At 41.4% G+C, this 26,434-nt stretch overlaps 1 protein-coding gene across 1 annotated transcript in view; it reads left to right on the forward strand.

Annotated features, from left to right (window-relative positions):
- Positions 1-26,130, forward strand: part of nwk (nervous wreck) — a 1,047,247-nt gene extending 1,021,117 nt beyond the window's left edge. The window contains exons 20-21 of the mRNA XM_068227774.1: positions 8,734-8,786; positions 25,289-26,130. Of these exons, the coding sequence (XP_068083875.1) occupies positions 8,734-8,786; positions 25,289-25,939 (704 nt within the window). The 3' untranslated portion in view covers positions 25,940-26,130. The remainder of the gene's footprint in view (positions 1-8,733; positions 8,787-25,288) is intronic.
- Positions 26,131-26,434: the final 304 nt, after the last annotated feature.

Genomic DNA, 26,434 nt, shown 5'->3' on the forward strand with positions numbered 1-26,434 from the left:
TATACAGAATTAAATTTTCGATTTATGTCTTATACCCTTTTTTCCGTACCGGCTGTGATAATGGAGATATTCATGAATTTCGATAGTTGTTGCTAAGTCCATATCAACACCGAGCCACGAGAAAATAAATAAACAGATTAATGAAACTCGGTATGTAAAGTCGAGGAATAAGTGACTACAGTATAGGCTATAAATAATTGTATTCACGTTGGATGGAATGCTAGTTTAGGGGAAGGGACCTGACAATTTTGAATACCTATGTTATAGAAAATACAATTTCCGATCATTTATGTCTTACTCAGTTTTACCGTACCAACTATGATGAGAGTGGTGGTGGTGGTTGAGGGGGTCGTGATTATTGTTTTAATAGGAAGTAGGCCTACAACTAGACAACCATCTTATATATAACACTAATCAGAGAGAAAAAGTGGAAGGGGTCCGACACTTTGAAAAATGAAGGTATCGGCCCAAGAAAGACAAGGGCCACGGAGGGCGTGAAAATGAAAGATTCCCTAGACTTCCATATGTAATACTGTCGGGGTCAGAAAATAACAAGACTTGACCAAGGGAGATCGTAAAAGAACGATCGCTTGAAGAATACGACAAGGGGGAGTCATGAAACTCCCTTTACATTAGATGCCCTAATATCACAGACTTGGAAGAAAACTAAAATGTGAAGGCCTACAATATCGAAAGTTCATAAAACTGATCAAAAATAACTTTACAATGACCATTGTTCTTTGTGATATGGTTTGTCTCTTCTGTTGCCACTCATCTGCGATGGATGGGATTACTGCTGCATACGGAGTACAACAGCCTTACCTGAATATTGGCGGGAATTAGTTGGGGAGTTAGATAAATTTCTTCGTTAGCAAGCCATCCCTCTCGTTCATAAATTTTCTGATATTACTGGTACGTAACACACTGTTTCATCATAGTATTCCAGCTATTGGATCCTACTCTGAGCCGCTGATTGGAATGAGCAGTGTGCGCACTTAAAGGAATAATGGCAGAGGAGTGTTGACGACTGTTTGCGGTCTGGTCATTCCAGCTCGGGAACTTTGGATTGTTCGATCGGCGGCGTAGTAGGCCTACTGTTAGTTAAAAGTGAGAAAGTGTGCAGTTTTTCATCCGATCGAGTATTTCATAAGATAGCATTGAATTTAATCGCGACATTCCTACTGATTTCATTGTAATGACCTATGTTGATTTCAGTTGGGAAAACCACACGGACAGTCTTTCTGAAGATGTAAAAAGGCAGGTGGATAGTGAGTGTTTTGCCGTTAAAATGAAAACTGCCCAACTCGATTGACTGGCATAAGGCGAGTGGGCTTGCCATCATAATGAAAACTCCCCAACTTGATTGTGACTGATAGTAGGCTAGTTGGCCTGCCATTATAATGAAAACTCCCCAACTTGATTGTGACTGATAGTAGGCTAGTTGGCCTGCCATTATAATGAAAATTCCCTAACCCAGCATTCACATGACTTTCCCGTCACGTTTCTGGGGTAACGTTAAAAACTGTACAATTTAATATAATATGAGCACTACTTAACACAGAATTCTGTATAACTAACCCCTGCCACTACGGCCCTTGAACGCCCCTGGCCTACCAAGCGACCGCTGCTCAGCCCGAAGGCCTGCAGATTACAATGTGTCGTGTGGACAGCACGACGATTTCTCTCAGCCGTTATACTTGGCTTTCTAGACCAGGGTCGCTATCGCATCGTCAGATAGCTCCTCAATTCTAATCACGTAGGCTGAATGGACCTCAAACCAGCCCTCAGATCCAGGCAAAAATCCCTGAACTGGCCAGGAATCGAACCAGGGCCTCCGAGTAATAGGCAGGCACGCTACCCCTACACCACGGGGCCGGCAGTATTCTGTATACAATTTAGAATTCCGTAGCGAAGCACGGGTACATCAGCTAGTCTACGATAAGTAGGAAGAACGACAAATAAGTTCTGGGTGTATCACATCCCAAATCACCGGGTTGATGTCTTAGCCTTTGTTTCAATAGTGAACGCTTTATGTTTCCTTATAAAATATGGAGAAGAGGCCACAATTATATCTGTTCTATTAGGTTGATAGTCTAGAGGGTGGTTGGATTCTCAGATAGAACCATCAAAGGTTATGAGGCTGTGCGGAAATGGCAAACCCCAATGGCGGCGCCAAAACGAGACGTACTAGGCAAGAAGAGGAATGAGGTGGTTTGTCATTGCTTTCTTCACTGAATCAGAAAGTGCTATTGCAGCACAACTGATCCCATGAGCAAAACCATAATACTCAGACGCACATGTCGTGCTCCGAATGCCATTAGGTCATTGCTTAGCACCAGTTGAACGGAGCAAATTTCTTCGTGGGAGTCAGCACTTTTTGCCTTCTGTACTTCTGCCACGGTTAGTTATTCTTATACTGTATGAAAGTAACAATATTCATCTACTTCATTTAAGATTTAATTTCCTAATCTTTTACTGTATATATTGACCTTCTTCGCCTGCATGTCTTTGCTTATGGATTTAATTTTTTCATTTTGTACTACTTCACCGACTGCGATCTTACCATTTAGCCATTTCTTCAGATATTCTGCTGACAGATAAAATAACATAGGCTAATCTCATAGTTTTGATTTCCCTCCTTTGAATTGTGATTCCTTTCCTATCCTCTTAGCCAGGATATTTGATCTCCCTAAGCGTGCCATCTTTGACGAGCAGTGGGAAGGTGGGCGTATAACTGTTGGTAGTTATTTATTTCAGCCGGAACGTGTTCTAGTCAGCTTTTAGTACTTCAGTCGTATGACTGCTTGAAACAACCTTTCTACCTTCTACCTTCAGAACAAATGCAAATTGTAGGATGGAACAAAATTGTTGTAAACAGATGGTGCTGAAAGGAAGTTTATTTTTCATGTTTATTCTAAGTCTACCATTACGTGGTTCAGTCCTCGGACTACTAGCTTCATCCATAATCTTATCGGGGTAACGTCATCAGGCCATTGGGAGAGCTGTTCCGTGATCCTCTGATTTCGAATGGTTCAGTACGTTTCGAACCGTTACAGCGAGCGAATGACTCATTTGATTGGAGCAATTCTTATGTCTATTTCTGTATATAGGCGTAGGAGCACACTAATTAATGGAATCGCCTACAAACATAAAAATAACAAACACACATAGTGACTTCGTTTTTGCAGGTGACAACCGAAATTAGAGATTTGAACTTGGAAATTTCTCTTCCGACCCCTTATGTGCTGGTGGTTATTGTTTTAAGAAGAAGTACAACTGGGCAACAATCCTACATGAACACTAATCAGAGGGAAAAATGTCCGCCTCCGAAGCGTAACGGTTAGTGTTATTAGCTGCCGTCCTCGGTGGCCCGAGTTCGATTCCAGAAACTGCCAGAAATTTAAGAATGACAGGAGGGCTGGTATGTGGTTGAAATGGTACATGCAGTTCACCTACATTGGGAATGTGCCTGAAAAGAGCTGCACCACCTCGGGATGAGGACATCACACTATCCTCCACCACATTAACACGCAGTTAGCTGCACATGGTCCAACTCCTTGGCTGAATGGCCAGTGTACTGACCTTCGCTTCAGAGGGTCCCAGGTTCGATACCCGGCCGGGACGGGGATTTTATCCTTAATTGGTTAATTCCAATGGATCGAGGCTGGGTGTGTGTGTGGCGTATTCAGCATTAGAAATCATTCTAGGTAGGGCCCTCACCTTCACAGATATGCAGGTCACCTTATAGGCCGTCTAAGGGGCTTCTCCGGAGGCCATACGCCATTATTATTAGCTATGCATGGCATATGCCGTCCACCCTCATCGGAGGGTCTGCCTTACAAGGACCGCACCCGGCTAGATATAGCCAGACGAATTTTTTTTTAAAAAAGGGGATGGGCGGGGTCCGATACTTCGAAAAGAAAGAAGGGCAAGAAAATGAAAGACTCCCTAGGACTCGGAAAACTAACACTGTCGAGGTTGGAAAAGAACAAGAGTTGACCAAGGGAGGTCAGATAGAAAAGATGAAAGCTAGGAGCCTGACATAAGTGAAAGCAAAGCAATGCCAGGCTCAGCTAGGGAAGCACGGTCGCCAACCCAAGATTCAAGGCGCTGGTTGTTTCTTACTACTGGCAGAGGCTATCCACCCCACAGGGGGACTACCCTAAGTAGATAGGTTAGATAGACAGTCAGAGAAATTAAAATTAAGGAGATTAGGCAGAATTATAAATTAAGAAGAACCGAGCAAGTGGCTATGTGGGTTGGGTCACGTAGCTATCAGCTTCCATTCGGGAGGTAGTGGGTTCGAACTCCACTGTCGGCAGCTCTGAAGATGGATTTCCGTGGTTTCCCATTTTTACATGAGATAAATGCTGGGGCTCAACCTTAATTAAGGCCACGGACGCTTCCTTTCCACTCTTAGCCCTTTCCTATCCCATCGTCGCCATAAGACCTATCAGTGTTGGTGCGACGTAAAGCAAGTTGTACAAAAAAAAAAAAAAAAAAAAAGAGAACAGAGACCTCTCAGGCAATTCGGGTGACACTTTGTTAGTCTGGCTCCGGATTGAGACCAATCCTGCATGGGTAACCTTTAACTGGCACAGTCCTCGGTTCCACATAAGCCAGCACACCGACGTCAAGATCATGGTGTTTGTAGAGGGGATCCATATGTGGGGTACCGTTGGAAAGCTTTCCTTGGGCACAACATGATGATACCTTAATTGCTGTCCCACGACTCTTAGGGACAAACTTCTACGTGGTAGAAAGTGTGATAAATATTATTGGTGCGTATCGACTTCTGAATCTAAATTCCGATCCGTGATGTGTTTATCACTGAATAGAAAATATTGCGTCCAGCATAACGGTAACGCTGTGGTAGACTGAGCACAATTATGGCATCATCATCATCATCATCTGTTTACCCTCCAGGGTCGGTTTTTCCCTCGGACACAGCGAGGGATCCCACCTCTACCGCCAGGGCAGTGTCCTGGAGCTTCAGACTCTTGGTCGGGGATACAACTGGGGAGAATGACCAGTACCTCGCCCAGGCGGCCTCACCTGCTATGCTGAACAGGGGCCTTGTGGAGGGATGGGAAGATTGGAGGGGATAGGCAAGGAAGAGGGAAGGAAGCGGCCGTGGCCTTATGTTAGGTACCATCCCGGCATTCGCCTGGAGGAGAAGTGGGAAACCACGGAAAACCACTTCCAGGATGGCTGAGGTGGGAATCGAACCCTCCTCTACTCAGTTGACCTCCCGAGGCTGAGTGGACCCCGTTCCAGCCCTCGTACCACTTTTCAAATTTTCGTGGCAGAGCCGGGAATCGAACCCGGGCCTCCGGGGGTGGCAGCTAATCACGCTAACCACTACACCACAGAGGCGGCCCGTATTGAAATATAATACGCCAAAACCAAAAACCAAACCAGATAGCGCAACAGCCCCGAAGAGCCATCGCCTACCAAGTGACCTCTGCTCATCCCGATGGCCTGCAAATTATGACGTGTCATGTGGTCAGCACGACGAGTCCTCTTGGCCGTTATTCTTGGCCTTCTAGACCGGGACCGCTATTTCACCGTCGATAGCTCCTCAGTTGTAATCACGTAGGTTGAGAGGACCACGAACCAGCCCTCAGATCCATGTAAAAAATCCTGACCTGGCCGGAAATCGAACCCGGAAGAAACAGGCACGCTACCCCTACACCGCGGGGCTGGCCTGAAATATAATATGCTCCGTATATGTATGGTAGCCATCCGTGTCGCTAGACCACCAGTCAGTTAAGTTAGTTCACAATAAGTACTTCATATTTTATTTGTCTAAGTTTATTTATTTATTTATTTATTTATTTATTTATTTATTTAGTCCGCCTCTATAGTGTAATGGTTAACGTGATTAGCTGCCACCACCGGAGGTCCGGGCTCGATTCCCGGCTTTGCCACGAAATTTGAAAAGTGTTACGAGGGCTGGAACGGGATCCACTTAGCCTCGGGAGGTCAACTGAGTAGAGGTGGATTCGATTTCCACCTCAGCCATCCTTCAAGGGGTTTTTCGTGGTTTCCCACTGCTCCTCCAGGCAAATATTTTTTTATTTTATTATTGTATACATTTTGTACGTTGAGGAATTGCCACTTGGTTGCCACTAGCAGCAGTTTATTGTGTTGAGTGTAACAAAGCATAGCTGTAAACAATACCTGCCCTTGCAGTCTCTCGCAATCCCGCGACACGCTCTTCTCGAAAGACCTGAACCAAATTATAGAGAAATAATCACAGCAATGACAATTGGTAAACGTACTTAGTTAGAGTGCCTTTGCTGGCGGGACCTAGTGTTTACTATGCACTGTGCCTTCTGGTATGGGCTAGAGCAATTTTGTTACTTTCATTGATCTGTCTCAGCTTTATCCTTGGCTTTGACAAAATGAAAGTGAATGAGTGATACCAGTAATATCATTCCTTCTGCAGCCAGTCCCTGCTATGAATTGTGTGAAAATATTGCTCATAGGGTCGGTTGGTGCATGCATTTCAGTGGGCTTGGCAGACTGATATGTAATAGCAACTTCTGGCTCTGTGAGGAAAGCAACGGGAAACTACCTCACTCCTCATTTCCCTAGTACGCCTCTTCAGTGATGCCTAGGCCATCTATGACAGCTGATGGCGGAGCTGTTGAGGATCCAACCAGCCTTCGGGCTGAGGACTAAACATACATACATACATACATACATTTAGTTAGAAAATGATTCTTTGTTGATGTGTAGCGCACCTGAGATCGCATAATGCACAAATTTTGCTGAACATTTAACTTTTGACTCACATTTATAGGATAACAATGTATGATGCCAATAAGAAGTGGTGTAGTAAAAATCAGTCAAACAAGTTTCCAACGAGCTCTCTCTGCGCGAAGCTGTGTGATTTAATTTTTTTTTTTTTTTGTAATCGAATAAATGATTATTTCCGAGACTTCGGTATCGATTACAGAGTATAATTCTGTAGTTACTGAACAATGAAAGTAATTAAAGTTAAGAACGAACATCTAAGTGGCTCATGGTTGGCAGTAAAATAAAAGCTATTAAACATTATTTTTAATAAACTTACGATAACTAATAATCCCCATGTTTATTCAACCTGACAATACATCTCGTTACTTTTACCTGCTGTAATTAAATTTATATTTATTATTCAAAGGTCATTACGTTTCATTTGAGGGGGACCCGAATTTTTATTTTGGCAGGTGGACCCTATCGCATTTGTTCTTTTCTGGGAGGAAACCATTGTGTTCCGTTCAACCTCACAAAAGAATACAACAGCATTGTTGTAATGGTGTCAGAAAGTTGGCCGTCATTTCCACATCAATGAAAAGTGGATTTATCACTGAGAATTGGAGTCAGAAACCTGTCAGTGACCTGGACAATCCCAAATGACAATTCTCCTATGAATATCAAGTGATAACGGAGTATAGATCCTAACGTTGTATTGAAATAATTCTGCGTCATGAACTAAGATAACTTACTTCCGGCTGGCGCAAAGCAAATTACCTTTCCAGAGCCCTTAAAACACCGACAGAAGGAGCTCTGAAACCCAGTCTGCGATGAATTTTACTACAACACTTTAATTGTGCCGCAGAGCTGTGATGTGGGATTTCCGCAAGAGCAATAAATGCAGCAGTACAAGTGACGAATCCCTTCCGGCTCTGTGCAATCCTAATTATACTTCACTGCGACTTCCTTCTACAGAAAAATCGAAGCTATTGGTTAGAAAGTTTAAAGAAGATGTCGTATTCGTTCATGGCACTAACTCTAATGAAACAGAACATGATATAGGTGCTTGATTCTAGAGGAAATAGCTCGAAATGAAATAGAGTTGATGAGTTATTTTTTTTTACAGTAGAATCAAAATAATTAAACAATACTTTTAGTACGCGTTTTGAACTTATTCTCTACATTTATTCATTCTACAAAACATTAGATTTCATTTCCACAAAAGGAACAAAAATTGATTGTAACCAACAAGAAGCAGACTAGGGGGAAACAAAACAAAATTACTTAGGTTGCAAAAATGTCCATAGAGTTTGTGAGAAAAGGTACAAGTAACATTTATTGCATCAGTAAAGCTTATCATTAAATGGTGAAGCAGTTTTATTCAATTCTCTGTTAAAGTGATCAATTATTATTTTATATCAGATTATCGTGGTTTGAGCATTATTATTTCACTGGATTATTTTTTATACTTTTGCTATCAGAAGTCGAAATCACTGCCTGAGCGCCTCGTTCCTAAATTCATTTCTTACCCTAAATGGAGCAATCTGCCCGCAATGAAAATGAGCTCAATATCTGGACTGCTTGCTTTCCTTCAAAGTGATTATGCATGAATTTTTATCTTGGTGTGATTATTTTAGCACCGTATTCCCTTTCGAAAAATTCAGATATTGAGTTTAACTTTTCGTTTCCTGTTGCAGATATAAATACAAGGTATCAAATACCTGAAGTATTATGGCACAGGCAAGATTTCTTTCCCTAAATCAATTCTAATTGAGCTGTAGTCATATTCTTATTCTTCGTTTTAGCTCCTCAGTCGGTTTAAGTGGTGGTCCTTCACAGAGGGTAAGCCGTGGCATGCACCGTGTGTTCTGTGTGCACAACTTTCTGCTTCCTTTTGCTTTCTCTGTCGTGTTTGCATGCTTCTTCCTCTAATCTTGACTTACATCTCTCTATATCGTGTGTTTGTGTGTGTCTTACACGCTGCCACAGTGGTGGATGTTGACGAGGCTGTGCCCTCTGTTACAGTGGTACTGGATGAGGAGGTAAGTCTTCAGTAGAAACTATTGTGTTACTATTCCAGTTTGTTTAACTTTTTAACTTGTCAGATTTAACATTTAACATATGACTTGAACATGAAAATGCGAGCAAATGTTTTCTTTCTGAACTACATTATGGTTGCCATGTGATATCGAAAGGTAGATACGTTGCAAGGTTTTGTAAAAAGTTCTTCATCATTCTGATAAACGTTGTTATCAATTAATAAACTTTAAGGTACGGTTGCCTTGTTGAAATTTCCCTTAAAATAGAAATCACTTCCCCCACCACCACCACAGTAGTATAATTGGATGGTTCGGCCGCCACCGCCACCTCCGGCTCCCAGTGGCCACCTCCACCTCAGCCAGTGGCCTCTTCCAGTACTGCCAACTTAACCTAACTAGCGCGACAGTACTGCCAACTTAACCTAACTAGCGCGAAATTTGAATTTGTAAACAAAGCCACGTGCTTTTTGACAGCTGTCATCGACAACAACGCATCGCTAACCTCAGTACTGCCATCTTGACGGGCCTAAACCTCAGTAGTGCCAACTTAACCTAACTAGCTCGCGATAAACAAAGCCACGTGCTTTTTGACAACCACGTGCTTTTTGACAGATTTGTAAACAAAGCCACGTGCTTTTTGACAGACAACAACGCATCGCAAACCTCAGTACTGCCATCATGACGGGCCTAAACCTCAGTAGTGCCAACTTAACCTAACTAGCATGAGGTAAACAAAGCCACGTGTTTTTTGACAGCCACGTGCTTTTTGACAGATTTGTAAACAAAGCCACGTGCTTTTTGACAGACAACAACGCATCGCTAACCTCAGTACTGCCATCTTGACGGGAATAAACCTCAGTAGTGCCAACTTAACCTAACTAGCTCGAGATAAACAAAGCCACGTGCTTTTTGACAGCCACATGCTTTTTGACAGCTGCCATCCGCCATCTTTAAACTACAGAGCGCTGTGCTGCCCTCTTGCGTCACCTGTCATCGGCAGTGCTGCCATCTTGGCGGGCCTAAACCTTAGTGCTACCAACTTAACCTCACTAGCTCGAGATAAACAAATCCACGTGCTTTTTGACAGCCACGTGCTTTTTTGACAGCTGTCATCCACCATCTTTAATCCATAGAGCACAGTGCTGCCCTCTTTAGCTACTTACCTTTGAAATGTGGTGGCGGATAATTTGAAAAATGCTTTTTGACAGCAGCCATCTTGCATCGCAAACCTCAGTGCTGCCCTCTTTAGCTAGATACCTGTGGTAGCAGACAATTCCACGTAACAGCAGCCATCTTTAATCAAGAGAGCACCGTGCTGCCCTCTATGTGGTGGCGGCAAATTGAAAAATTCCACGTGCTCTTGTTTGGAAACAAACTCACGTGCTTTTTTGACAGCTACCATCCACCATCTTTAATCAACAGAGCACAGTGCTGTACTCTTTAGCTAGATACCTTTGAAATGTGGTGGCGGCAATTTGAAAAATTCTATGTGCTCTTGTTGGGAAACAAAGCCACGTGCTTTTTTGACAGCTGTCATCCGCCATCTTTAATCAATAGAGCACCGTGCTGCTATCATGCGGGCAATTTCATCACCTATCACCCGCCATCTTTAATCTACAGAACACCGTGCTGCCCTCTTTATGGCTACTACCTTAAGCATGTAGTAGCGGGCAATTTGAAAAGTTCTGTTAGCTATCATCCGCCATCTTTAATCAAGAGAGCACCGTGCTGCCATCTTTAGCTAGATACCTTTGAAATGTGGTGGCGGCAAATTGAAAAATTCCACATGCTCTTGTTTGGAAACAAACTCACGTGCTTTTTGACAGCTACCATCCGCCATCTTTAATCAACAGAGCATAGTGCTGCCCTCTTTAGTTTGAAATGTGGTGGCGGCAAATTCCACATGCTCTTGTTTGGTAAACATAGCCACGTGCTTTTTTGACAGCTATCATCCGCCATCTTTAATCCAGAGAGCACCGTGCTGCCCTCTTTATCGCAGTAGATGTAAATTCGTCACCTGTCATACGCAGTGCTGCTATCTTTAGCTAGATACCTTTGAAATGTGGTGGTGGATAATTTAAAAAGAAAAATTCTACAGCAGTCCTCTCTCGACGCTAATTGCATAAGATGGCGGCTATACATGACTCCTTAAGGGTGCTTACGCAAGATGGCTGCTATACACAAGTTCTTATGAGACGCCCTTGGGATGCTTGCGCAAGATGGTGGTTATACAAGGCTCCTTATGAGACACCCTAGTGATGCTTGCGGAAGATGGCGGTTGCTCTTATGAGGCGGCTTAAGGGTCCTTGCACAAGATGGCTAGAGACGCCCTAAGGATGCTTGCGCAAGATGGCGGACACAAGATGGCGGCTATACACGTCTCCTTATGAGACGCCTTAAGGGTGCTTGCGCAAGATGGCTGCTGCTCTTAGCTTAGAGGCTAACGTGTCGTGCTAGTTCGATTCATTAAATTTAGGGCTTAAATGCAAAATGTTAAATATCTCGAAAGCAGTGCACCGTAGAGCAAAACGGACAAAATTTTTCTGCCTAATACCCAGGTTCGCAGTATGAGGAACAAGAAAATCATAGTCTAATGATGGGATCAACGGTTCGGTTCCTACTTAGGCCCTTTGGCATTTGCTCTGTTTTAGCTTGTATTGAAGCGAGTCTTCGTAACATGATCAGGTTTAGCTATGGTAGAGAGTATAACGTGCCGTGCAGGTTCGATTCATTAAATTTGGAGGCTTAAATGCAAAATGTTAAATATCTCGAAAACGATGCATCGTAGAGCAAAACGGACAAAATTTTTCCGCCTAATACGTAGGTTCGTAGTATCAGGAACAAGAAAAAACATAGTCTAATGATGAGATCAACGGTTCGGTTCCTACTTAAGCCCTTTGCCATTCGCAGCTATCTATTTCTACAAGATGGTGGCTGCTCTTATGAGAAACAAGATGCCTTGAGACGTCCTAGGGATGCTTACGCAAGATGGCAGACACAAAATGGTGACTATACATAGCTCCTTATGAGACGGCCTAGGGGTGCTCGCACAAGATGGCGGCTACTCTTATGAAGAAAGCTAGCTTAGAGGCTACTGCGCAAGATAACAGCTGCTGTTATGCATGTGGTGGAGGGCAATTTGAAATTCTATGTGCTTAATCAACAGAGCACCCTGCTGCCCTCTTTAGCTGAAATGTGGTGGTGGATAATTTGAAAAATTCTTTTGACAGCTATCATCTTTAAACAAAGGCGACTATACATAGGCTGTTAAGGCCTTATCATTCTCCTCCTCCTCCTCCTCCTCCTCCTCCTCCTCCTCCGCCTCTTATGTCAAGGCATAGCTTTATATCGAACAAGTTTAAACCTGCATCGCGAAGGCAAGCGTGTGCAGCGATAACATTATTGTGCATGTTTAGACTTTCGAAACATAAGAAGAGTAGAATCAAACGCTGTACTCGATACGACATGTGATCAGAACATTGATTGATGCGTTCAGAAAACAAAATAAGTGATCAAGACTAGAATCGAACAATGTACTCAATACATCATGTGTTTAGAATATGTCAGGGGATACGCTTGTTCTAAGAAGATCAGATTGAAACATAACAAGACTAGAATAGAACACTGTAATCGATGTTGTTAACTTCAACATGTGATCAGAACATTGATTGATGTGTTCAGAACACAAAATAAGTGATCATGACTAGAATCGAACACTGTACTCGATACAACATGTGATCAGAACATTGATCGATGTGTTCAGAACACGAAATAAGTGATCAAGACTAGAATCGAACACTGTACTCAATACAACATGTGTTTAGAACATGTTAGGGGGTACCCTTGTTCTAAGAAGATCAGAATGAAACATAACAAGACTAGAATCGAACACTGTAATCGATGTTGTTAACCTCAACATATGATCAGAACATTGTTTGATGTGTTCAGAGCAAAAGTACAATTTTGATGATTTGCGCAGCTAACTCGCTCGGTAAACGATATAGCCAAAGTATATCTTCAAATTATTTACCTTCCATCATTCGTCTTGTGTGTAAAAATCAGTCGAACAAGTTATCGCATAAACATGGCTGAAAAAAAATCGTGATAGGGTATGGAACCCAGGGGTTACATCTTATCAGAAGGGCAAAAAGGATGAAAGGACTCTTCCTCCTCCTTACCGCACATTCCTTGGCTAAAGGGCTAAAGGGCTAAAGGGCTAATGGGCTAAAGGGCTAAAGGGCTAAAGGTGCAACAACCTCATCGATCGCTATCAGCAAGAACGCTTGTACTTTGTTAAGTGTAGAAAATTAATCTTTATTGGTAAATGGTTTTATGTTCAGAACAAGGAATGGAACCTAGGGGTTACGTCTTACCTAATAAAATCCCCAAGGTGCGATGAGTTACGTTTTTCGAACTAGTGTTTGGAACACTGAACTTTTCAAGATGGCAAGAGTGAGGTTAGCAATGTTCTGTTGTTGGATTTTAAATTCCGCGCTACAACATGCATAAGGTGGCAGCCCTTGAGGTTTACTCCCGTAAAGATGGCAAGAGTGAGGTTAGCAATGTTCCGTTGTTGGATTTTTAAAATTCCCCGCTATAACATGCAAAAGGTGGCAGCCTTGAGGTTTACCGCCGTAAAGATGGCAGCAGTGAGGTTAGCGACGCTCCATTGTCCTTCAAAGTGAGGTTAGGGTTCGTCAAGAAGACAGCTGTCAAAAAAGCACGTGGCTATGTTTACCAAACAAGAGCACGTGGTCGTGACGTCACGGTCACGTAATCAATCCTTAGCTCGACGTCGCTAATAGCAGCATTAGGATTAGCTATTCTTAAAAGTCTTGGGAACAGAGCAGCAGTATGAATTGCTATGTTTCAAAGCGTGTACACATCACCTATCGATTTTACATACATCGACCATCGAACTAAACTTCATCCGCTAGATCGTGCTGCTATCTTAGCATGACTTTAAAGTACAATGAATAGCCATGTTTCAAAGCGTGTACACATTACCTATCGATTTTGCACGCATCGACTCTCGTACTAAACTTCTTCCGCTAGATTGTGCTGCTATCTTAGCATGACTAAGATGCATGAACTGAAAGTACGAAGAATAACCATGTTTTAAAGCGTGTACACATTACCTATCGACTTTGCATGTATCGACTCTCGTACTAAACTTCTGCAGGTAGATTGTGCTGCTATCTTAGCATAACTTATACGCATGAACTTAAAGTACAGAGAATAGCTATATCTCAAAGCGTGTACACATTACTTATTGATTTTGCATGCAACAAATATCGTACTAAACTTCTTCCTCTAGATTGTACTGCTATCTTAGCATAACTTATACACATGAACTTAAAAGTAGAAAGAATAGCCATGTTTCAAAGCGTGTACACATTACTTATTGATTTTGCATGCATCAAATATCGTACTAAACTCCTTCCGCTAGATTGTGCTGCTATCTTAACACAACCTATACGCATGACCTTAAAGTAAAAAGGTGTGTACACATCACCTATCGATTTTGCATGCATCGAATCTCGTACTGAACTTCGTCCGCTAGATTGTGCTGGTATCTTAGCATAACTTATACACATGAACTTAAAAGTACAAAGAATAGCCATGTTTCAAAGCGTGTACTGTACCAGGAAGGCCTAGGTCATGGTCCATATTAATTGAAAGAAATGTTATTTCCAGCATTAAAGATCCGACCGACGTACGAACATCCATGTAAAGAATGTTCCAGTATGTGCCAGACCCTACGAGTACGCTAGGCGGAGTCAAGTGACGTCACCTGTCGCTCGAAGCTCACCTCCCCTAGAGATATTTCTCGAAAGAATTTTTCTTTTAACAGCTTTTTAACACCTTAACCAATTTCAACGGGACAAACGCTGAATTATAGCAAACATCATAAAAGTTAATCCCTGTAAATTTCAAATTAATTCATCAAACGGTTGTTGAGTTATAACAATTTAAAGTCTCAACGAAATTACGTAATTACGGTCACATGGCCGAGAGAGAGCTGCCACCCCTCCCTGCGCTGGTATCTATATATGTCAAGGCCAGATAGCCCGCAAACCAGTGCAGTACAGTACAGTACCGTACAAGGACAAACAGACGACTGTGTGAGTGAGATAGTGAAGAGACCGGCCCGCGTACAGTATGTTCGCGCAGTCACGGTAGAAGTACTTTCGTCGTATCTCCAGAACGCGAAAAAATATCGCCGATAAAGGACGTCGCACTGCAGTTAGTATGTCGCGTCGCGATTACAATATAATCCTAAAAAGACATTTAAGACTGTAACACGAGTGAACTTATTGGAGTACAAATATTAACTATTTCATTACGTGTGGACTTAGGCAACGTCAAGTAACATTAAACTTCTACAGAGCCTAATACTTAAGAATCACCAGAACTTATTTTTTTCTCTCGAGTATTGCATTATATTTCTTTATTCACGTCACATCAATATTTTGAATGAAAAAGTAAGAACTTTTCTGAGTTAATATAACAGGATTAGCAGAAAATCTAACTTAATGACTGTGTTCACAGACTGTGCTTATCGACTTGCTTTCTTTTTTTTCTTCAAGTGTGAACTGTGTGATTAAGAACGTTTCAATAACGACTGTAAATAGTATTTAGTACAGAAAGGACTGTGATTCTTCATACGCCATAAATAGTGTTCAACAGTGTAAGTGATAACCAGTCGCACTAAATGAATTTTCGTGTGCGAAACTCAACAGTTCCAGCTGTCATCACCTCATCGGGAACGTCAACATCGCCGATCCTGATTCTACATGGAACATTCCAGATGTCCATCTTTCGACATTTGGTAACAACAGTTCTTGTCATAAGTGAGTAACAAACTGACTAAACTTTTTCATTTATTTTGAACAGTGAAACTTCAGTGTCGCGTGTGAACAATTTCCATAATTTCTCAAAAGTGATAAATTTAATGTCAATTTCATTTCTCGTAGAAAGACTGTAGGATTTCAAGTGTGCTGTATAACGAGATTGACGAACTGAGAACTGAAAACTTTTAATAATTTCTCATATCCATTTACCATTATAAAAGTGTGCTTAGGTTTAAAAAGACTTTAGGTGGAAATTCACACATATGAAAGACTTTGAAACCAATGATATTTATGCCATTTATTTTTTCAAGAAGATTATTTTCAACATTTAATTTCAATATAAATTTTGAGTCAACAATCATACCGCAGGGTGAGAAATTAATAAATTGTTTTGAAAAAAAATTATTTACCATCTATTATTCGCTCTGCGAGACTATCCTTCTCTGTATCGGCTCCAAAACCCAGTTCCACTCCCTGAGGTCCTACTCATGCCCTTTGCCCACAACTTTTCCTGGTACAGTACACATCAACTATCGAATTTGCATGTATTGTCTCTCATACTAAACTCCTTCCGCTAGATCGTGCTGCTATCTTAGCATAACCAATACGCATGACCTTAAAGTAAAAAGAATAGCCATGTTTCAAAGTGTGTACACATTACCTATCGACTTTGCATGCAACAAATATTGTACTAAACTACTTCCGCTAGGTTGTGCTGCTATCTTAGCATAACCTGTACGCATGAACTTAAAGTACAAAGAATAGCCATGTTTCAAAGCGTGTACACATTACTTATTGATTTTGCATGCATCAAATCTCGTACTAAATTTATTCCGCTAGATTGTGCTGCTATCTTAGCATAACCTATACCAATGAACTTAAAGTACAATGATTAGTCATGTTTCAAAGCGTGTACACATCAACTATCGAATTTGCATGTATTGACTCTCGTACTAAACTCCTTCCGCTAGATCGTGCTGCAATCTTAGCATAACCAATACGCATGACCTTAAAGTAAAAAGAATAGCCATGTTTCAAAGTGTGTACACATTACCTATCGATTTTACAAGCATCGACTCTCGTACTAAACTTCTTCCGCTAGATTGTGCTGGTATCTTAGCATAACCTATACGCATGGCCTTAAGGTACAAAGAATAGCCATGTTTCAAAGCGTTTACACATTACCTATCGATTTTGCATGCATTGACTCTCGTACTAAACTTCTTCCGCTAGATTGTGCTGGCATCTTAGCATAACTTATACACATGAACTTAAAAGTACAAAGAATAGCCATGTTTCAAAGCATGTACACATTACCAATGGATTTTGCATGCATTGACTCTCGTACTAATCTCCTCCCGCTAGATTGTGCTGCTATCCTAGCATAACCTATACGCATGACCTTAAAGTAAAAAGAATAGCCATGTTTCAAAGTGTGTACACATCACCTATCGATTTGCATGCAACAAATATCGTACTAAACTTCTTCCGCTAGATTGTGCTGCTATCTTAGCATAACTAAGATGCATGAACTGAAAGTACGAAGAATAACCATGTTTTAAAGCGTGTACTCATTACTTATCGATTTTACATACATCGACTCTCGTACTAAACTTCTTGCGCTAGATTGTGCCGCTATCTTAGCATAACCTGTACGCATGAACTTAAAGTACAAAGAATAGCCTTGTTTCGAAGCGTTTACACATTACCTAATGATTTTGCACGAAACGACTATCATACTAAACTTTTCCCACTAGATTGTGCTAAAATCATGTAAGTGTGCTGCTATCTTAGCATAACCTATCGATTTTACATGCATCTACTATCGTACTAGACTTCTTCCGCTAGAGCATGTAGCAATCGCTTTTGTGTATCCCTAACCCATGTGCACGAACTTAAAGCATAAATATGAGCTATGTTCTAAAGCGTGTACACATCACCTATCGATAATGTATGTATCGAATATCGTACTAAACTTCTCCTGCTAGAGCGTACGAGTATCGCTTGTGCGTGCACGAACTTAAAGCATAAAGAATAGCAATGTATAAAAATCTTGTAAACAAAGCAGCAGCATTACGTATAGTCAAGATTAAATGCGTGCACACATCATGTATCCATGACGCACACAGTACTAAACTTATTCCATTAGAATGTACAAAGTTCGCATGTGTTTGTGCTGCTATCTTAGCATAGCCTATGTGAATGAACTTAAAGCATAAAGAATAGTGATGTATAAAAATCTTGTGAACATAGCAGAGTGTGAACTACGTAGGTGTAGACATTGAACTTTGCATGCTGAGGCAGCATACTACGTGACCGTGACGTCACGACCACGTGCTCTTGTTTGGTAAACATAGCCACGTGCTTTTTTGACAGCTGTCTTCTTGACGAACCCTAACCTCACTTTGAAGGACAATGGAGCGTCGCTAACCTCACTGCTGCCATCTTTACGGCGGTAAACCTCAAGGCTGCCACCTTTTGCATGTTATAGCGGGGAATTTTAAAAATCCAACAACGGAATATTGCTAACCTCACTCTTGCCATCTTTACGGGAGTAAACCTCAAGGGCTGCCACCTTATGCATGTTGTAGCGCGGAATTTAAAATCCAACAACAGAACATTGCTAACCTCACTCTTGCCATCTTGAAAAGTTCAGTGTTCAAAACACTAGTTCGAAAAACGTAACTCATCGCACCTCGGGGATTTTATTAGGTAAGACGTAACCCCTAGGTTCCATTCCTTGTTCTGAACATAAAACCATTTACCAATAAAGATTAATTTTCTACACTTAACAAAGTACAAGCGTTCTTGCTGATAGCGATCGATGAGGTTGTTGCACCTTTAGCCCTTTAGCCCTTTAGCCCATTAGCCCTTTAGCCCTTTAGCCCTTTAGCCAAGGAATGTGCGGTAAGGAGGAGGAAGAGTCCTTTCATCCTTTTTGCCCTTCTGATAAGATATAACCCCTGGGTTCCATACCCTATCACGATTTTTTTTCAGCCATGTTTATGCGATAACTTGTTCGACTGATTTTTACACACAAGACGAATGATGGAAGGTAAATAATTTGAAGATATACTTTGGCTATATCGTTTACCGAGCGAGTTAGCTGCGCAAATCATCAAAATTGTACTTTTGCTCTGAACACATCAAACAATGTTCTGATCATATGTTGAGGTTAACAACATCGATTACAGTGTTCGATTCTAGTCTTGTTATGTTTCATTCTGATCTTCTTAGAACAAGGGTACCCCCTAACATGTTCTAAACACATGTTGTATTGAGTACAGTGTTCGATTCTAGTCTTGATCACTTATTTCGTGTTCTGAACACATCGATCAATGTTCTGATCACATGTTGTATCGAGTACAGTGTTCGATTCTAGTCATGATCACTTATTTTGTGTTCTGAACACATCAATCAATGTTCTGATCACATGTTGAAGTTAACAACATCGATTACAGTGTTCTATTCTAGTCTTGTTATGTTTCAATCTGATCTTCTTAGAACAAGCGTATCCCCTGACATATTCTAAACACATGATGTATTGAGTACATTGTTCGATTCTAGTCTTGATCACTTATTTTGTTTTCTGAACGCATCAATCAATGTTCTGATCACATGTCGTATCGAGTACAGCGTTTGATTCTACTCTTCTTATGTTTCGAAAGTCTAAACATGCACAATAATGTTATCGCTGCACACGCTTGCCTTCGCGATGCAGGTTTAAACTTGTTCGATATAAAGCTATGCCTTGACATAAGAGGCGGAGGAGGAGGAGGAGGAGGAGGAGGAGGAGGAGGAGAATGATAAGGCCTTAACAGCCTATGTATAGTCGCCTTTGTTTAAAGATGATAGCTGTCAAAAGAATTTTTCAAATTATCCACCACCACATTTCAGCTAAAGAGGGCAGCAGGGTGCTCTGTTGATTAAGCACATAGAATTTCAAATTGCCCTCCACCACATGCATAACAGCAGCTGTTATCTTGCGCAGTAGCCTCTAAGCTAGCTTTCTTCATAAGAGTAGCCGCCATCTTGTGCGAGCACCCCTAGGCCGTCTCATAAGGAGCTATGTATAGTCACCATTTTGTGTCTGCCATCTTGCGTAAGCATCCCTAGGACGTCTCAAGGCATCTTGTTTCTCATAAGAGCAGCCACCATCTTGTAGAAATAGATAGCTGCGAATGGCAAAGGGCTTAAGTAGGAACCGAACCGTTGATCTCATCATTAGACTATGTTTTTTCTTGTTCCTGATACTACGAACCTACGTATTAGGCGGAAAAATTTTGTCCGTTTTGCTCTACGATGCATCGTTTTCGAGATATTTAACATTTTGCATTTAAGCCTCCAAATTTAATGAATCGAACCTGCACGGCACGTTATACTCTCTACCATAGCTAAACCTGATCATGTTACGAAGACTCGCTTCAATACAAGCTAAAACAGAGCAAATGCCAAAGGGCCTAAGTAGGAACCGAACCGTTGATCCCATCATTAGACTATGATTTTCTTGTTCCTCATACTGCGAACCTGGGTATTAGGCAGAAAAATTTTGTCCGTTTTGCTCTACGGTGCACTGCTTTCGAGATATTTAACATTTTGCATTTAAGCCCTAAATTTAATGAATCGAACTAGCACGACACGTTAGCCTCTAAGCTAAGAGCAGCAGCCATCTTGCGCAAGCACCCTTAAGGCGTCTCATAAGGAGACGTGTATAGCCGCCATCTTGTGTCCGCCATCTTGCGCAAGCATCCTTAGGGCGTCTCTAGCCATCTTGTGCAAGGACCCTTAAGCCGCCTCATAAGAGCAACCGCCATCTTGCGCAAGCATCACTAGGGTGTCTCATAAGGAGCCTTGTATAACCACCATCTTGCGCAAGCATCCCAAGGGCGTCTCATAAGAACTTGTGTATAGCAGCCATCTTGCGTAAGCACCCTTAAGGAGTCATGTATAGCCGCCATCTTATGCAATTAGCGTCGAGAGAGGACTGCTGTAGAATTTTTCTTTTTAAATTATCCACCACCACATTTCAAAGGTATCTAGCTAAAGATAGCAGCACTGCGTATGACAGGTGACGAATTTACATCTACTGCGATAAAGAGGGCAGCACGGTGCTCTCTGGATTAAAGATGGCGGATGATAGCTGTCAAAAAAGCACGTGGCTATGTTTACCAAACAAGAGCATGTGGAATTTGCCGCCACCACATTTCAAACTAAAGAGGGCAGCACTATGCTCTGTTGATTAAAGATGGCGGATGGTAGCTGTCAAAAAGCACGTGAGTTTGTTTCCAAACAAGAGCATGTGGAATTTTTCAATTTGCCGCCACCACATTTCAAAGGTATCTAGCTAAAGATGGCAGCACGGTGCTCTCTTGATTAAAGATGGCGGATGATAGCTAACATAACTTTTCAAATTGCCCGCTACTACATGCTTAAGGTAGTAGCCATAAAGAGGGCAGCACGGTGTTCTGTAGATTAAAGATGGCGGGTGATAGGTGATGAAATTGTCCGCATGATAGCAGCACGGTGCTCTATTGATTAAAGATGGCGGATGACAGCTGTCAAAAAAGCACGTGGCTTTGTTTCCCAACAAGAGCACATAGAATTTTTCAAATTGCCGCCACCACATTTCAAAGGTATCTAGCTAAAGAGTACAGCACTGTGCTCTGTTGATTAAAGATGGTGGATGGTAGCTGTCAAAAAAGCACGTGAGTTTGTTTCCAAACAAGAGCACGTGGAATTTTTCAATTTGCCGCCACCACATAGAGGGCAGCACGGTGCTCTCTTGATTAAAGATGGCTGCTGTCACGTGGAATTGTCTGCTACCACAGGTATCTAGCTAAAGAGGGCAGCACTGAGGTTTGCGATGCAAGATGGCTGCTGTCAAAAAGCATTTTTCAAATTATCCGCCACCACATTTCAAAGGTAAGTAGCTAAAGAGGGCAGCACTGTGCTCTATGGATTAAAGATGGTGGATGACAGCTGTCAAAAAAGCACGTGGCTGTCAAAAAGCACGTGGATTTGTTTATCTCGAGCTAGTGAGGTTAAGTTGGTAGCACTAAGGTTTAGGCCCGCCAAGATGGCAGCACTGCCGATGACAGGTGACGCAAGAGGGCAGCACAGCGCTCTGTAGTTTAAAGATGGCGGATGGCAGCTGTCAAAAAGCATGTGGCTGTCAAAAAGCACGTGGCTTTGTTTATCTCGAGCTAGTTAGGTTAAGTTGGCACTACTGAGGTTTATTCCCGTCAAGATGGCAGTACTGAGGTTAGCGATGCGTTGTTGTCTGTCAAAAAGCACGTGGCTTTGTTTACAAATCTGTCAAAAAGCACGTGGCTGTCAAAAAACACGTGGCTTTGTTTACCTCATGCTAGTTAGGTTAAGTTGGCACTACTGAGGTTTAGGCCCGTCATGATGGCAGTACTGAGGTTTGCGATGCGTTGTTGTCTGTCAAAAAGCACGTGGCTTTGTTTACAAATCTGTCAAAAAGCACGTGGTTGTCAAAAAGCACGTGGCTTTGTTTATCTCGAGTTAGTTAGGTTAAGTTGGCACTACTGAGGTTTAGGCCCGTCAAGATGGCAGTACTGAGGTTAGCGATGCGTTGTTGTCGATGACAGCTGTCAAAAAGCACGTGGCTTTGTTTACAAATTCAAATTTCGCGCTAGTTAGGTTAAGTTGGCAGTACTGTCGCGCTAGTTAGGTTAAGTTGGCAGTACTGGAAGAGGCCACTGGCTGAGGTGGAGGTGGCCACTGGGAGCCGGAGGTGGCGGTGGCGGCCGAACCATCCAATTATACTACTCACCACCACCACCATTTATTCATTTATTTATTTATTTATTACCGAGCTCGATAGCTGCAGTCGCTTAAGTGCGGCCAGTATCCAGTATTCGGGAGATCGTAGGTTCGAACCCCACTGTCGGCAGCCCTGAAGATGGTTTTCCGTGGTTTCCCATTTTCACACCAGGCAAATGCTGGGGCTGTACCTTAATTAAGGCCACGTCCGCTTCCTTCCCACTCCTAGCCCGTTCCTGTCCCATCGTCACCATAAGACCTATCTGTGTCGGTGCGACGTAAATCAACTTGGAAAAAAAATTATTTATTTATTTATTTTGAGTAAATATTTAGTGATGGTTACCTTGCATTTCTCCTTGAAATAATAATCACTCATCTTAACCACCACAATTCATTTAATTTAATGACTAATTTTATCTATTTATTTCTTCATTCATTAATTTATTTTGTATCATTCAGCTGGAGACGATTAAATAGAACCCAGTTATTACAGCCCCTCCTGTTATTTGTAACTTACAAAATATAATTTTGCGATTTTATATTCTGTTTGAAAACCATTAAAATATTACTTTCAATATACTAGAGTGAATAAAATAAGGAAAGATCTTAATGACGTATAGCATCATGGAAAAGTTCAAATAGAATCCAATTCATTGCAAGATTTTCTGTTACATTTTACGTCAGAAAATATCGTTCACGATTGTTGAAATCTGTTCAGAAACCAACACATGTCTCAATTTCGCCTGAACTATATTTATGTATAATACTGAACGTAGGTACTCTGCTATTTCCTTACAGCTACTCTTAAGAAATATTTATTCTATTTGTTATATACACTCCTGGTCTTGTATATATTTATATGTTAACCACTGGGAAAGTCCGAGCTGCTTGGAGAACTTGCAATTCCGGACATAGCCTGTGTCGTTCACATAATATTAAATGTAACTGGTAGCCCATCTTGTCCCATTTGTACCATTAACAGGTAAACTCAAGATAAAGCATTCCATTCCACGTTATGCACACTGGGGACTGTTCATCATTTCGCAGGATGATTTGGGCAAAGTATTTTGTCTTGATAATTTTTTTATTTAGTACACATTAAGATGGAGTCAAAAATATGGACTGACGAAAAGCAAACTAATATCACAGTTATGTATATAATAATATAAATACGTGAAATATTTATGCAAAATAATTCAATTCACACCAATGCCACAATTTAACCGAAATGATGTGATATTACTTCCAAAATCTGCAAAAACAATAATAATAATAATAATAATAATAATAATAATAATAATAATAATAATAATAATAATAATAATAATAATAATAATAATAATAATAATAATAATTACCATGTTTTTACTTTCCGAGCTGTAGTTGTAAAAACTCCATCTTCTTATGGATATGAAGGAGATATTTAAAAAGTATCACTTATGCTGTTTCACTTGACATAGGAATCTGTCTGAGACCCATTAGGGTTTCTATGTGCGTGGCTATGGGCAGATGTGGAGAGTAGAAGGCATTGGGAAGGTGCGAATGAATGGACTCACAAGCATTTGTGGTTTTCGGCCGTGCCACAGAAGAATATGTCCACATTGGTGGTGGGAAGGAAGAGAATAAAAACAAAAAAATCACGTAAAATTATCTTCAAACTCATAAATATTTCGTCATTCCGTGCCATTGGTAACGAAAAACCGAAACTATCTTCAATCTCAGCTGCACCACGTCAGCCGTGTTCCAATTTCAGTCCTTTCTTTGTAGTCGTTCGACAAACCAAGATTATGAATTTTCTGCCCCAATCTATAATCATTATTTCTACATGGGGGCATGAACAGCTTTTCGAAAATTCTGTATTAGAGTACTAGGTTGCTAGGATTGTTGACTAAAGGCGACTATGATCGCTAGAAAGCTGATCTCGTCTGTTTCCACTTCCTTATTTTTGTAACAGACAAGGTATTTAAGGGATACTGTAACCATTAAAATAACCATACCAGGAAAACAACTGAAAAAGTATTTATTCCTCAACACCGAAGATGTATGGGAATTACGCGAACGTTACACAGGCTATTTATTTTGTATATTTGTGAATAGACTGGGGTCGGGACATGCAACACGGGTAAATTCCAACTGGTGTCTTATCTTAAATGTATATTACATCCGAAGTAACAGGGATTTTAAACTAAGTCACTAAATAAGATCTCTTATAGTAGCATTAATTTCAAAAGTTATCTAATCCAGAATTCATTAGTTCGTACCCAAATCCAATAACAAAAGTATATTAAAATAGTATAATGATACTTCATGGTTAACTGTGTTAGCTAATATATGTTTCTGTCCATCTTCGTAGAACGTATTATCTTAGGTATCTTCGTTGATCTGACGGAGATACAATTATGACTTAAGTACATTTTTATAGACAAGTGTACGAAGGGAAATGGGCGAATACGAATTTATATCTAGTTATTGTGAAAATCGATACCTCCTAAGTAGCGTTCTGATCTAAAACGTCAGTAATCACTCTTTTATAGTGGAATTAGATAACTACCAATAAGAAATACAATTTCAAATTGTTATTCAAATAACTTTCAATTTTATTGTAAATTTGTGGAAAATTGAGATATTGTGTTTCAAAAACTATTCAGATTTCCGTAGGGGAATTTTATTCAGATTTAATTCAATTTTATGAAAATACTTTGCAGATTTTACATTCTTTCTATAATTTTTTGAGACATTTTCGTAACTCGATAAATTGTATGATGTATTATTGTTAATGCTATTGGAACCACATCAACATTTAATAATGTTAATTGGTGAGGTGAAAAATATCGAAACGATTCTAGTTTTTCTATCGTTTTTCAGTTCGTCGAAGACAACGCAAAGCCTGGTGGAGATTCTGAAGAACAAGAACCTCCATTTGCTGCACCACCTAAGCCAGTTCCTCCGCTCATCGCTGGTGACGGGGATGCATTCGGTCTGGGAGTGGCGCAGATTGTTATCACCGCCGCTACACCCATGATCGAGGAGCCTGAGCAGCCTTTCCCACCTCCTCCCACAGAAGAGGAGCAGGCTGCAGCAGGGAAGACGGCAGATCCAGAGGTCGCCGAGGAGGAAGAGAAGGCAGTGCAGGAGGAAGAGGAGGCAAAGGTGCAGGAGGAGGAGGAGCCTCCGGGCTATGAAGAGGCGTCAGTGGGACCTGAGAGCCGTGTGGATGATCCGGCGGATATTGAGGACGATCTACCCACAGACTCCGCTCCATTTCCTATCAGCAGCAGTACCGGGAGTGAAGAGGATACGTACACCGGGCCAAGCACGGCGGAGAACTCCCAGAGCCAACCACCACCATCTGCAGCACGACCACAGGCACCTTCACAACCAGATCCACCACCAGCGGAACCTGAAGTAGTAGAGGAACAGAAGTCGCCAGTGGTAGGTGGGCGGGGAAGTATCCCAGATGAACTGGAACCCCATCAGCTCGCCAAATTGCAAGACCTCAAAGAGTCCAACGCGTAAAATGTCCTCATCACCATCATTCCTGTGAAACAAAATCCACGACGTTTTTTATACTTCCACCAGCCAAAGAACAAGGCCCGACCAAGCCACCCTGTGCGGCTCATTTCCCTTCCTTAGATTCCTCTCAGCAGTGTACAGTGTATATTCTCGTATGGAAAGAAGTCTGTTCTTTGTTAGCAATACTCATCATGATCCTGGTCCTTGTGTCTTTCTTTATATAAAGCTATTGGTATCGTAAATCCGTATCTTTATGAATGTTGGTTGTTTTCTTACTTGATAGAGTAGGATCAAAAGTATTTTTTGTCATTCCTGCCTTCATTTCTACCATGACTATGCACGGTACAATCTAGATCGTTTTTCTTCCTTGACCGGATGGTCTTGATGCTCTGCTTGTTATAAACAGAATATAGTTACGGGATCACTTGCAGTCACCGCAGTTTCCAGTAATTACGTCATGCCATTCTTCATTCTGCATTCACGTGCTTCCTACTCAAG

Source organism: Anabrus simplex, chromosome 5 (genome assembly GCF_040414725.1).
Source record: "Anabrus simplex isolate iqAnaSimp1 chromosome 5, ASM4041472v1, whole genome shotgun sequence".
Taxonomy (NCBI): Eukaryota; Metazoa; Arthropoda; class Insecta; order Orthoptera; family Tettigoniidae; genus Anabrus; species Anabrus simplex.